Genomic DNA, 14,130 nt, shown 5'->3' on the forward strand with positions numbered 1-14,130 from the left:
AGGACAGGCCGCTCCACAGACCTGCTTGGTAAGTGGTGGAGGTTGTGAACGGGAGCCCCTGCTGAGGAGGGTGTCCTGGTGTCAGACTTTGGCCACCCAGAAGGAGGAGCCCTTTTTCTAACTCAGAGATGTCATATGAACTGGGTGGGACTTCACCACACACATCCCTGCCCTGACCAACAGAAAGGAAGCCAGGATTTTCATTCATGGCTGCTCTGGCTACTTGCCTGGTCCCTAGATGACTGGAAAGCTTCTCTGTCCCCCATGCCAGGGGAGTGGAGTGTCCCTGGGTGTCTAGAGATGTCATCTTGGAGATGGCCACGAGAGGGCAGCCCAGTTCCAGGATGCAGCAATGACCCTAGGTAGCTGAGCTCCTGACTGCTAAGGTGGTTAGGGGGAGGAAGGGTATTGAGCTCCGCCAGTGGGACTCCAGATGGGGGTGGAGGAAAAGGGGTTATTTGCTCCCAGCTCAGGAAGTTTATCTTCTCTCATAAAATGTTTATCCTCACATTAAACAGAGACTGGAAGGAACCAAGCCTCCCCTTGCTCAGCTCCCTCTCCAGGGTTGGGGGAAGGGGAAAAAAGAGCCCTTCCTCAGGCCTCCCAACTCCAAGGTGCATGTGGGGAACAGTCACTCACTGAACCGGGCCACACCACTCAGTCTGAGGCTAGCCGCAAAGCCCCTCCAAGGCTCCTCTCCTTGCCCCACCCCCGACCCGAAGACTAACAAACCCGGGCTGGCCCGCCCACATCAGCTCAGGCTCTCAACGCAAGAGAAAGTGGAGGGGCCTCTCCTCGGAGTTTCTTCCCATCTACCGCTTTCCCCTCCCCCACCCCCTTCCAGAAGGCTGTCCCTGGCATCACGCTCCTAGATTTAACATACAATTATGGGGTAGTGTCCCCCCGGCCTTGCAGGTCATGTGAGGATGGATATGACCAACGGCGACTGGACCCAGTGAGCTAGAGACAGGCCTCCCAGCTGTCCACCAGGAGGCCCCACAGCCATACTCCAGCCCATCACAGCGCCATTCTATGCCAAGAGTCACAACGACAAGCACCAACTCCTCCAGGGATCTGAGGGCAGGTTGGACTCCAGGCAGTAGGAACCCCAAGTTCCCTCCTGGGAAGAGTGGCACCAGAGGAGAAGCTGGGAGGGCTGACCCAAAGGGTGGGCAAGTTCACACTCCTCTCTCCTAGGGCTAATTCTGGAAAGATAGAAAAGATAAGGAGAGCTTTCCAAAAGCTGTGCACGTGAGAGGGCACAAATCAGACAGGGTGAAAGCAAAGCCAGCCACACCTGGCAGGGGCTCTCCCCAAGGCACCCTATCTTATCTCTCTGCCAGGTCCCCCACCAACCACACTTGTGACTCCGGCAGGACCGAAGGACCCTGCTGCAGCATCCGTCACCCTAACCGACGGCTCGCCCTTGCAAGGATGCACACAGAGGCCGTCAGAGCTGTAACAGAACTTCATTCATTGGATCCTGGGCCAGACAGACACCTCAAGGACCTGCATGCCTCTCGGCCCTGGCCCCTTCTGTACTTGGACCCTAGTGAAATGTGCACAGTCTGCCCTCCCCGATGCCAGGGAGAGACGAACAGAAGGGGAATGCCTTCTCACTCTGCGATGTGGGGAGTGAAAGGGATAGGAGTAGAAATCTGGCTATCCCCCCTGCAGTTCCCAGTGGTGCTGGGGTGTCAGAGGGCACATGGTCCCAAAGCCAGGTGCAAACACACACACACCTGGGGGTTAATTCTCATCCCAGCTGTTGGGTCAGGTCAGAAGGGAGCCTCGTAAGATCATGACTGGTAGAAGGAGCTCTAAGGGCACCTGAGAGACACTACCCCCAAAGCCTGCCAGAGCACAGGGGCTCCAGCTGAAAGCAAATGTTCAAGATCATTCCAAAGCCCTTGAGTTGCCACAACACCCAAATGACACTGATGTGTGTGGCTGCAGAAGCGGGGGAGGAAGTGGGAAGGGAGCAGGGAGAGAACCTGCAACCCCCACAGAACAACCAGAAGCGGAGAGGGGGAGCCCCACACGCAGGTATCTGGGTGGGCCCTGGCAAGGTGGAGGGGAGTCCACAGAGAACAGTCTCAGGGCCTCGCGGAGTGACACACTCACCACCCTCGGCATCACTGGGACCCACTGGGTAAGGATAAGCTGTTACCCTGCCCCCAGCCAAGCCACCGTCTTCCAGAGTTTCCCATCTCCATGTCCTGGACGTATGGCTCCGAGGCTCGGCAGGACGGCCATAGCGGCAGGAGGGGCTTCAGGCTGGGACCCAGAGATCAGGTGGGAATGCTGTCCTAGCGCAGGTGGCTGTGTGGAGCGTGGAGGGATGGGCAGGCGGGGAGGGAGTCTTCAGAGGTAGACGTTGAGGGTCTGCAGGATGCCCCGGCGGCACAGTGGGCAGTTGCGGTGGTAGACAGGGTGGCGCATCAGGATCTCAGTGCAGGCCTGGCAGAGGCACAGGTGCCGACAAGGCAGAAGCAGCACCGTCTTGCTCTGGTCCTGGCAGATGACGCACTTCTTCCGCTCCTCTTGCTCCTTCAGCAATTTCCATGGGTCTTGCCCAGCTACAGGCTCCTCCACATTGAGCCTCTCCCGGCCCCGGGCAGCTGTCACTCTGGCCATCCTGACCTCCTCTTCTTCTGCCTCTGATCTGGGCCCAGCTTCAGGAAGAGCGTCCTGTCGCCAGGTCCTGGCTGAGGGCACCCTCCTAGGGCCACCCTGGGGGGCCCCAGGGGCCCCTCCCCGGTTAGGCCAGCTCGCCAGCTGCAGGCTACGGCTCCAGACTCGGCGCCAGGTCTCCAAGCCCAGTGCTAAGCGAGAGAGCCGCACAACATCCTCTCTGAGCCGGTGGTAGGATGGCCGGGCATGGAGCTGACTGAGCGCCTGGGTGGCCAGCCTCAGGGTGAGGTCCGGGTGCAACAGAGTCACTGTCACTGCCAGCACGCAAGCCAGCAGCACCAGGCCAGTGACATTGACAAGCACAAAGCTGGCCAGGAGGCGGGCAGCGGAGGCCAAGAGCTCCAGTACCAGTTGGCAGGGGGTCCAGAGGAGGATGGACATGGCCACAGCACTGCTGGAAATGTGGGCTAGGAAAGCAGCCACTACATCCGTCATCCTCCACAGCGGTCCCATCACTGCATCCCACAGGGCCAGCACCAGGGAGAAGAGGTTCTGAGTGCCAATAAGGCAGATGTTGACCAGGCTATTGATCACATAGGCCACCAGGCTCATGGTGATGGCACAGATGTCACAGACCTGGCGCAGCAAAGCATGGCCATTGGAGACCATATTGAGGACACCCCGGTGCAGGATCTCCCGGCTCCTAAGCGCCCCGTGGGAGGCCAGGTGCCCCAGGAGCTTTAAGCTCTCCAGGCCAGAACAGCAGCTGTATAGTACGGTACACAAGGCCTGAAAGCCCCCAAAGGTGAAGGGAACCACGGCTTCGATGAAGGCCAGCAGTGACAGCAAGACTCCACGGCCCAAGTGCAGAAGACTAGTCAGTACCGTATGTGGCAGGTTGTAGATGAAGGCCAGGAGCCAGGCCAGGGAAGCCAGGAGGGAGGACACCAGCAGGAAGTTGAGGTCCAACACCAAGGTCAGCACATCCAGCAACAGGCCCACCCCATTCACTACCAGGTACACAGCCTCCATGATAGGGCTATGGGGGTTAGTCCAAAAGGAAGTCTGGCTCCCGGTTGAGGGGGGTGTCAGGGCTGTCAATATTTGGGGGAAGGAGAAGGTCGGGGATTAATTTGGAAGGGAAGTGAGCAGTCTCCAGTACAGGGAGAATCTGAGGAAGAAGTGGGTTAGAAGGAAGTGGAGTCTCAACGGAGGGAAAGGGGGCCAGATGCCGGTCCGGGAGCCCCAAAGGCGGGCTCTTTGGGAGGAAATAGCCCAAACATCTCTAAAGTGGAGGTGATCCCGGGCTGGAGGAGAAACCTCAGCTTTGGAGGCCTGGTGGTGGCATACCACGACCAGGCAATGGGTCAGACGAGGGGAGACCGGGAACGGAAGGGATCGGGCCAGGCCGGGGCCGGGTGGGGGCGGCGCAGGCTGGGCGCGGGCTCGCGGTCCAGCTACGCAGGTGCCTCTGTCCCCGCCCGGCCCCCGTCCTCTGGGCTCGCGGCGCTTCGCGCCCAAGGGAGCAGCGGGGAAGGGAACGAGCCTCAGCAAACCCCAGGCGCAGCCTCTACTCCGCTGGGCGCCGCCATCTTGTGTGCTACCGGGTGGGGCAAAAGGCGTAACAAGGAGGGAGGGACGACGAACTCTGACCAATCGGTGAGGCCCAAGCGCAGGCAACATCGAGCACTCATTGGTCCGTTTGAACGGCGCCCAAACATATTTAGTACTTTAAGGGGTGGGGGGGAACAGATTGAAATCCCCGCCCCCTTGAGGCGAGGATTGGTCAATTGAAGGGCAGAGGTGAACTTGCCCCCCCTAGCCCCGCCCCCTAAAGGAGCAGGACTTTGGACTGGGATAATGTGGGCGCTGTTCTTTTCACTTGGCCTCCAGCCTTGATTTGTTTAGGTGCGGGTTGGCGGTCACTGCCTCTGAGCTGGGCTCTAAGATTGCACCGCCTCCGCAGCCTCAGACTCAGTCGTTCGTCCTCCTCCATTCATCCATTTATTCCGTCGTTTATTGAGCCTGCTACAAATGCAAATGAGGATTTGTATTTGTACAAATGAGGATACAAAAAATGTTTAAGACGTGCCTGCTCACAAGTAGTTCAAGGGGAAACAGATTGTGATAGGGGATTCCCAAAGTGCTATTTCCAAACTGTTTCCTCAAGCTCTATCACGTTTTCTCAGCATCCTCAGGAGATTACCTCATTGTCAGTGAGAAAAGGAGGTCACATGCCGGAAATAGCTCACCCTCCTAGCCCAGGCCCTACTAATTTGTTTACTTGAACGCTCTAGTTAGATATCTGCCTGGGCACCCTTAGTAGGCTCCTCAAAAATTTACCCTCTTCTTTAATATTCAAATAATCTTCAAAATATCTAAGATCCTATCCCAAGTATATTGGGAAGCCTAGTGTTCTCTACTAAGCCCAAGGATACTTGGAGGTCTTATCCTTCCCCTGGCCTCCATTGCTTTAATTTCCTGCTTGCATTTGTCGACTTAAAAAAAAAAAGCAAAACATGAGAGTCGTGAGTTAAGATTTATTTGGGGTGAAATGAGGACTATAGCTCAGGAGACAGCCTCTGAGATAGTTCTGAGGAACTACTCTGAAGAGGTAAGGGGAGAGGTGAATATATGTGTAATTTTGGTAAGGGGGGCATACGTGCAATTCAGCACACATTTTGGCAGAAGGTTGCTGCTGGTCACAAGGAGCAGATGTCTCCGTTAATGATTTAAGTGCTTTTCTAGATGTGAGAAGATGCAAGAATTTGGGCTCGTAGAATCTTCTCCTGAAAATAACTATCTGAAGGCCTGTTCTGCCAGTTTTTCCCAGAGCACAGAGTGCCTCATTCCTGATCTCTGCCCTGAACTCCTTTCAGGGGATGTTGAAGGTCAGTGACTATGGTGGCTAGTGACAGTTTTTAGTTAGCACATTGAATTCTTCATCTCCACTCTGGCCTGGACTGCTGAAAGTGTCTGTCTCTGTCACCCCACCCTGAATACTGCCTGAATCCTTTCTTCCCCAAAGCACCACTGATGCATACGAAGGTGAGGGACGCAGCACACCTTTACTGAAACAAGGGGCTCCCAATAGGGGTTACACCATAGTGCAGGGCAAGGACTGCAACTTCTAAAACTCCACTGGTTTTTCCCCAGCCTCTCTCTCACATCTGTCAGGCCCAACTTAATGTTTTCTCTGAGACATGTTTTCCCTTTGTCTTCCTCTTCCTTTGGAGGTTTCCCCTCCCTTTCTCTAGCCATCAGACTCCGACTTCCCATTGTTATTTTATATTACAGAACAGTCTATTTCTACCCCCAACCCCACCTATGCTTTAGCCACAAAATGCTAATTTCTCTAAACAAAGGAGAATAATATAAAGATTTATTTAACCTCCTGCCCAGATCACAGTCTGTTGTGGTTATTGTTGCTGGGGGTCTTATTTTGCATTTTTCCCCTAATTTCAAATCTTGGAGAAAATGCCCACCTCCTCTTCAAGATACTTGAACCCACCACGCATAACTTGTCCTCTTCAGAAATTTTACCTGTCCAGTGAACACTATTATGTTCTTAATTTATCCTCCTGCAGCACTTGACATCAATGACCACTTCCTCCACCCTTGGCCTCTGGACCTTACCCTCTCCTGTATTCTTTCTGTCTCCATCATGGCCCCCTCTCCTCTCTACATGATGATTCCCAAATCTGTGTCTTCAGCCTGAATCTCTCTTGTAAAGTTCAGGTTCCACATGCTTCCTGGACAGCTGCTGGATATCCCACTGGTGCTTCAAACTCAATGTGTCCAAAATCAAACTCAGCAAATTTGCTGTGCCTGCACTGTGTGTAATTAACCAGCCAGCTTTCCAGGCCGAGAAAGACCTTGAAGTTGGCAGGATCCTCTAAGACAATATTTCCATTAGTCTGGGACTAATTAGCCTCCCCTTTGAGTGATCTGAGACACACTAAGCCAAAACCAGCTTAGTTTAGCATAAACAAGCCACAACCTTTGACTCTGCGGGCGTTCTAGTTGTGGGCAGGCAGAGGTGACCTGTGGCCAAAATTCTTGTGACAAATGAATTACTGCAAAATGCTATCCATTCTTAAGCTAGAAATATAAGAAAGTACCATGCTACCACAAGGCAAAAGAAGTGCTCGGATGACCCCCGCCTTAGAGAAGCCAAGGCGCTCCCCAGTGCTGAGAGGTTGTTAACACTCCCCTTGAGGTGATCATTGTGGTTGGGTTGGGTCTGGACTCAAGCAGTATCTCTACTGACTCGATAATGTTCCTTTCTAGGACTGTGTTTCAGATAACAGCTGGTTCAAACTGACTGTTGCCAAAGCAGGGGTCGTCCTCTATTTGGAGGCTGGAAGACTGGAGAGTGTTGGTCGAAAGAACTAACAGCACCTGACTTTAGGGAGGAAGTTCAAATTGCTTACTAGTGTGAGTTGCAGTGGTTGAGAAGAAAATAAGCCAGATCTGGAGAAAACTTAATGCCTGGAGGCGCTACCCCTGCAGAATTGTGTCATGGAAGATAATAGTGGTATGACCTAAAACTCTCAGACATCTGGCCCAGGGGCCTCCCGGAAAAACAGCTGGTTTCTGCTGCTGCGCTAAGTGCAGGGCTTTTGTGTTGCTAGGTGAGAGATGCTAGCTGGGACAACAGAAGGGGTTTTTAGAGGTTGTTCAGCCTTGAGGATTAAGAGATGGGATAAAACCAGAAAGAATGTCTAATTCAGGAGTTTTGTTTTGTGGTATTGTGTGTACTATAACCCTCCCCTTCATCTCCCCATCAAGCATTCAGTAAAATCCATATTACTGCCATGGTCTTAGAGTTGGATTTTTTTCCTTTTTGATTTAATTTGGCTTTTTAATCAGGCAAATCATTTACAGGGTCCCCAAATCAACACCATATAAAAAGGTACATTCCTAAAAGGTTTGCTTTTGGGCTTCCCTGGTGGCGCAGTGGTTAAGAATCCGCCTGCCAATGGAGGGAACACAGGCTCGAGCCCTGGTCCAGGAAGATCCCACATGATGCGGAGCAACTAAGCCCGTGCGCCACAACTACGGAGCCTGAGCTCTGGAGCCTGCGAGCCACAACTACTGAAGCCCGCGCACCTAGAGCCCGTGCTCCGCAACAAGAGAAGCCACCGCAATGAGAAGCCCGCGCACCGCAATGAAGAGTAGCCGCCCCCACCCGCCACCCCCCAGCTCGCCGCAACTAGAGAAAGCCCGCGCGCAGCAACGAAGACGCAACTCAGCCAAAAACAAAAAGCAAAAAACGGAAAGGTTTGCTTTTATCCTTCCCCCTCCACCCTGTTCCCTCCCAGTACCCCCGTAGCCTCACAAATCACAAACATACCAAAAAATAGTTTCCTCTTTCAATCAGGATCCGAGGCTTGGCACCGGTACAGGAGAACCCATAACCCTAAACATCAGCTCTGGTAATAACGCTGTTCAGGTCCAGAGAATCACTTCACGTCTCATAATCTGCGTCCTGGAAACATGAGGTGACTGTCCAAAATGCCACAAAGACCTGTGGTTTGTACCAGGGAGGATTTGAGCCATTGAAGCACTTAGGGAAGAAAAGAAATACATTAATTAACGAGTCAAATCCTCTTTCTTTTCTTCCTGTTCCAGTTTGTGGTTCCAGAAATACTCAGAAATTAATGCAGTATTTGCCATAGTGGCTGAGGAACATTTGTAATATTAATTCATATTTTTAAAAATTTGTCTATATGTGTGTCTGGATGAAATATGTGTGCGTATTTAATTGGTTTTAGCCCTGTTCTGACTTAAGGGAAGGACTGGAAAAAAGCAACTTACAATTTTAGGCATTGATTTAAAAGGATGTTGAGAGCAAGTTCATGATAATGGGACTGACATGGTTTAGTAAAAATAAAGGTGAACAAGGTCATTTTTTTTTTTTAATTTTATTTATTTATTTTTGGCTGTGTTGGGTCTTCATTTCTGTGCGAGGGCTTTCTCTAGTTGCGGCGAGTGGGGGCCACTCTTCATCGCCGTGCACGGGCCTCTCTTGTTGCGGAGCACAAGCTCCAGACACACAGGCTCAGTAGTGTGGCTCACGGGCCTAGTTGCTCCGCGGCATGTGGGACCCTCCCAGACCAGGGCTCGAACCCATGTCCCCTGCATTGGCAGGCAGACTCTCAACCACTGCGCCACCAGGGAAGCCCCCAGGTCATTTTTTTAACGAAAAATCCAGAAGCGTTTTTTTGCGCCATATACCCTGTGTGGCACATAGTTGAACTTGTTACTAGACCTTACCTTGACTGTGATCATGATGGCTTTCTTTGGAATGTTAAAAAGATTATATACAATATTTTCTGGATCTACCCAAAGTTGAAACATCTTAGGAAGACACCTATCACATCTGACCTACCAACCCTTCTTGGAAGCATGACGAGCATTCTGGTTACAGGTTGTTAAAACAAGTAGATATAATTAACACATGATGCTAAAAGAACTTGAAGAGTTAAGCAAAACAACAGAAGATTCTCAAATAAAGAGTAAATCATGGTCACAAGTAGAAAATGAAATTATTCTTGCTACCCACATGTATTTGAGATGGACTGTTGCTTACTATTAATAATATTGGCAAAAGTTTAACAAATCTAAATCTAAGCTTGACTATTTTAGTTTCTTTGTTTTTTTACAATTGATGAGCCAATATTGATACACTATTATTACTAACTGAAGTCTGTAGTTTACATTAGGGTGCACTTTTGGTGTTGTACATCCTATGGGTTTTGACCGATGTATAACGCCGTGTATCTACCATTACAATATCATACAGAATATTTTCATTGCCCTAAAAATCCCCTGTGCTCCACCTGTTCATCCCTTTTCTCCTTCACCCCCAGCCCCAACTCCTGACCATCACTGATCTTTTTACTGTCTCCATCGGTTTGCCTTTTCCAGAATGTCATATCATTGGAATCATGCAGTACATAGCCTTTTCAAATTAGCTTCTTTCACTTAGCAATATGTATTTAGGGTTCCTCCATGTCTTTTTGTGACTTGATAGCTCACTTTTTTTTTTTTTTTGCATATGCTCTTTTTTTTTCCCCATTTAACATCTTTATTGGAGTATAATTGCTTTACAATGGTGTGTTAGTTTCTGCTATATAACAAAGTGAATCAGTTATAAATATACATATATCCCCATATCTCCTCCCTCTTGTGTGTCCCTCCCTCCCACCTCCCCCATCCCACCCCTCTAGGTGTCACAAAGCACCCAGCTGATCTCCCGGTGCTATGCGGCTGCTTCCCACTAGCTATCTATTTTACATTTGGTAGTGTATATATGTCCATGCCACTCTCTCACTTTGTACCAGCTTACCCTTCTGCCTCCCCATATCCTCAAGTCCATTCTCTAGTAGGTCTGCGTCTTTATTCCCATCTTTCCCCTAGGTTCTTCATGACCATTTTTTTTTCTTAGATTCCAATATATGTGTTAGCATACAGTATTTGTTTTTCTCTTTCTGACTTACTTCACTCTGTATGACAGACTCTAAGTCCATCCACCTCACTACAAATAACTCAATTTCATTTCTTTTTATGGCTAGATAGCTCACTTTTTTCTAATCCCTGAATAATATTCCATTGTATGGATTACCTTCCAGTTATCCATTCCCCTATTAAAGGACATGACGCAGTTGCCTCCATGTTTTGACAATTATGAATATATCTGCTATAAACATCTGTGTGCAGGTTTTTATGTAGACCTAAGTTTTCAACTCATTTGGGTAAATACCAAGAGTATGATTACTGGATCGTATGATAGGGGTATGTTTCACTTTATAAGAAATTTCCAAACTATTTTCCAAAGTGGCTGTACCATTTTGCATTCCCACTAGTAATGAATGAGAGTTCCTGTTGCTCCACATCCTCTCTAGCACTTGGTGTTGTCAGTGTTTTTGGACTTTAGCTATTCTAATAGGTGTGCCATAGCATCTCCTTCTTGTTGTTGGGTTTTTTAAAATATTTATTTATTTATTTGGTTGTGCCAGATCTTAGTTGCGGCAGGCAGGCTCCTTACTTGTGGCAGGCGTGCTCCTTATTTGCAGCTCGCAGGCTCCTTAGTTGCGGCATGTGGGCTCCTTAGTTGTGACATGCAAATTCTTAGTTGTGGCATGCAAACTATTAGTTGCGGCATGCATGTGGGATGTAGTTCCCTGACTTGGGATCAAACCCAGGCCCCCTGCACTCGGAGCCCGGAGTCTTAACCACTGTGCCACCAGGGAAATCCCTCTCCTTGTTTTAATTTGCAATTCCCCAATGACAAATGACGCTGACAACTTTGGATATTTGCCATCTCTACATCTTCTTTGGTGAGGTGTCTGTTGAGGTCTTTAGCCCTTTTTTTTTTTTTTTTTGCGGTACGCGGGCCTCTCACTGTTGTGGCCTCTCCTGTTGCAGAGCACAGGCTCCAGACGCGCAGGCTCAGCGGCCATGGCTCACGGGCCCAGCCGCTCCACGGCATGTGGGATCTTCCCGGACCGGGGCACGAACCCCTGTCCCCTGCATCAGCAGGCGGACTCTCAACCACTGTGCCATCAGGGAAGCCCCTAGCCCATTTTTTAAATTGGGTTTTTTGTTTTCTTATTTTTGAGTTTTAAGAGCTCTTTATAAATATATTTGGGGATTACCAGTTATTTATCAGATATGTGTTTTGCAAATATTTTCTCCCAGTCTGTGGCTTGTCTTTTCAGTCTCAACAATGTCTTTCACAGAACTTAAGTTTTTAATTTTAATGAAGCCCAATTTAACAATTTTTTTCTTTCACAGAGTATGCCAAAAATTCACCGCCAAACTCAAGATCACTTAGATTTTCTCCTGTTATCTAGAAATTTTAGAGTCTTGCATTGAACATTTAGGTCTATGAGACTGTTAATTTTTGTGAAACATGTAAGATCCGTGACTTTTGCATGTCCAGTAGTTGTTTTATTTTCAAAAGGATGAAATACTTTCTTTTAAATTTCAAAATACTACCTAAAGCTAAAGAGGCTGCATTCTAATAAACTATAAGGAAATGAAGCTTGACAGTACACTCTGTTGGCAAGGCACTGGAGAAACAGGCACTCTCATACGTTGCTGGTAGGAAAGTAAAATGTTACCACGCCAGTGGAGAGGAGTTTGGCAATATCTACACAAACATTATTACAAACCTGCCGTAATCAATACAGTGTGGTACTGGCATAAAGACAGACATTCATGGACTTCCCTGGTGGTCCAGTGGTTAAGACTCCATGCTTCCACTGCAGGGGGCGCGGGTTCAATCCCTGGCCCCGGAACTAAGATCCTGCAGGCCTTGTGGCATAAGAACAAACAACAACAAAAAACAGACATTCATATAGACCAATGAATGGAATAGAGAGCCAGAAATAAACTCTCACATATATAGTCAAATGATCTTCAACAAAGGTGCCAAGACTACTCAATGGGGAAAGGACAGTCTCTTCAACAAACGGTGTTGGGATAGCTACATGCAAAAGCATGAATTTAGACACTTAGCTTACACTATATAAACAAGGGAACTCTACTCAATACTCTGTAATGGCCTATATGGAAAAGAACCTAAAAAAGAGTGGATACATCTATATGTACAACTGATTCACTTTGCTGTACCCCTGAAACTAACACAACATTGTAAATCAACTATACTCCAATAAACATTTTTTTTTTAATGGAACAAAGACCTAAACATAAGACCCCCAAACTTTAAAATTCCCAGAAGAAAACATAGAGGGAAAGCTTCATGACGTTGGACTTGGCAATGATTTCTTGGATATTACACCAAAACGATAAGCACCAAAAGAAAAAATAGACAAACGGGACTACACCAAACTTGGAGGCTTTTGTGCATCAAGGAACACAATCAACAGAGTAGGGAGGACAACCTACAGAGCTGGGGAAAGTATTTGCAGATCGTGTATCTAATGAAGGTTTGTGTCTGGAATGTGGAAAGAGCTCCTACCACTCTACAACAGGAAATCAAATAGCTTGATTGGGGATGGGCGGAAGATCTGAAAGGACATTTCTTCAAGGACGATGTGCATTTGGCCAGCAGGCATATGAGGGGATGCTGGGCACTTCTGGTTCTGACAGAGGTGCTGGTAAAGGATGCCACCTTGTGCCCAATGGGATGGCTGCTATCAAGGAAACAGAAAATAGCAGGTGTCCTCAAGGACATAGAGAGGATAAGCCCTTGTGCACTGTTGGTGGGATCGTGGAGTGGGACAGCTGCTATATAAAACAGTACGGAGGGTCCTCAGAAAACTAAAAATAGAACTACCATATGAGTTAGCAATCCCACTTCTGGGTATATATCCAAGAGAATTGAAAGCAGGGTCTTAAAGAGACCACTGCAAAGAGAAGTCCGCGCACTGCAACAAAGAGTAGCCCCTGTTCGCCACAACTAGAGAAAGCCCTCGCACAGCAACGAAGACCCAGCGCAGCCAAAAATAAATAAATAAAATAAATAAATTTATAACAACAACAAAAAAAGTGTGAACTGGAAATTACCCTATATTAAATAGTTCTTCCTTATTCCTTTTTTTTTAACAGCTGCATTGTACTCCATTGGATTTACCTACCAGAGTTTTGTCAAACAATCTCCTGTTCAGACTTTTAGATAATTTTCAATATTTTACAATTATAAATAATGTTACAATAAATTTTCATTTTGTTGAAAGTGTCTTAACAGTAAATTCTTAGAAGTGGATATCTGGGTCAAAAGGTAAATGCATATGTAGGTTTTTTGTTTTGTTAATTGTGGTAAAAAAAGCATAAAGTAAAATTTAACTTTTCCACCCTTTTTAAGCAAACAGTGCAGTAGTGGTAAGTATATTCACATTATCGTGAAACAGATGTCCAGAACCTTTTTGCCTCGCAAAACTGAAGCTCTATGCCCATTAAATAAAAACTCCTCTTTTCCCCTTCCCCCCGACCCCCAGAAACCACCGTTCTATTTTCTGTTTCTATGAATCTGACCACTTTAGATACCTCATATAAGTGGAATTGTATAGTATTCATCTTTTTGTGACTGGCTTTTCTCACTTAGCATGATGTTTTCATGTTTCATCCACGTTGTGGCATGTGTCGGAATTTCAACCACTTTTACGGGTGAATGATATTCCATTGTCTGAATAGACCACATTTTGTTTATTCATTTATCTGTCAGTGGACACTTGGCTTGCTTCTACCTCTTGGCTATTGTGGATAGTGCTGCTGTGAACATGGGTGTGGACCCTGCGCCACCAGGGAAGCCCCAGTTTACACTTTTAAGTGAAAAAAAGCAAAGTGCAAAATATTATATATCGTATGGTACCTTCTGTGTGAGAGAGACGGGGAAATAAGAAAACATAGGCGGTTCCCTGGTGCTCAGTGGTTAAGAATCCGCCTGCCAATGGAGGGGACAAGGGTTCGAGCCCTGGTCCGGGAAGATCCCACATGCCGCGGAGCAACTAAGCCCATGCACCA

At 48.0% G+C, this 14,130-nt stretch overlaps 1 protein-coding gene across 1 annotated transcript; it reads right to left on the reverse strand.

Moving 5' to 3' along the window:
- Positions 1-1,453: 1,453 nt before the first annotated feature.
- RNF26 (ring finger protein 26) lies at positions 1,454-4,225 on the reverse strand. Its single transcript, XM_027082054.1, has one exon. It carries the CDS (start codon positions 3,664-3,666, stop codon positions 2,365-2,367), a length of 1,302 nt encoding a protein of 433 aa, XP_026937855.1. The 5' UTR covers positions 3,667-4,225; the 3' UTR covers positions 1,454-2,364.
- Positions 4,226-14,130: the final 9,905 nt, after the last annotated feature.

This window comes from Aethalodelphis obliquidens, unplaced genomic scaffold, assembly GCF_003676395.1.
Source record: "Aethalodelphis obliquidens isolate GAN/ISIS:26980383/991018 unplaced genomic scaffold, ASM367639v1 scaffold46, whole genome shotgun sequence".
NCBI lineage: Eukaryota > Metazoa > Chordata > Mammalia > Artiodactyla > Delphinidae > Aethalodelphis > Aethalodelphis obliquidens.

Excerpts from the sequence above, each read along its gene's own strand:
- RNF26 (XM_027082054.1), bottom strand. The coding sequence starts at position 3,666 with ATGGAGGCTGTGTACCTGGTAGTGAATGGGGTGGGCCTGTTGCTGGAT.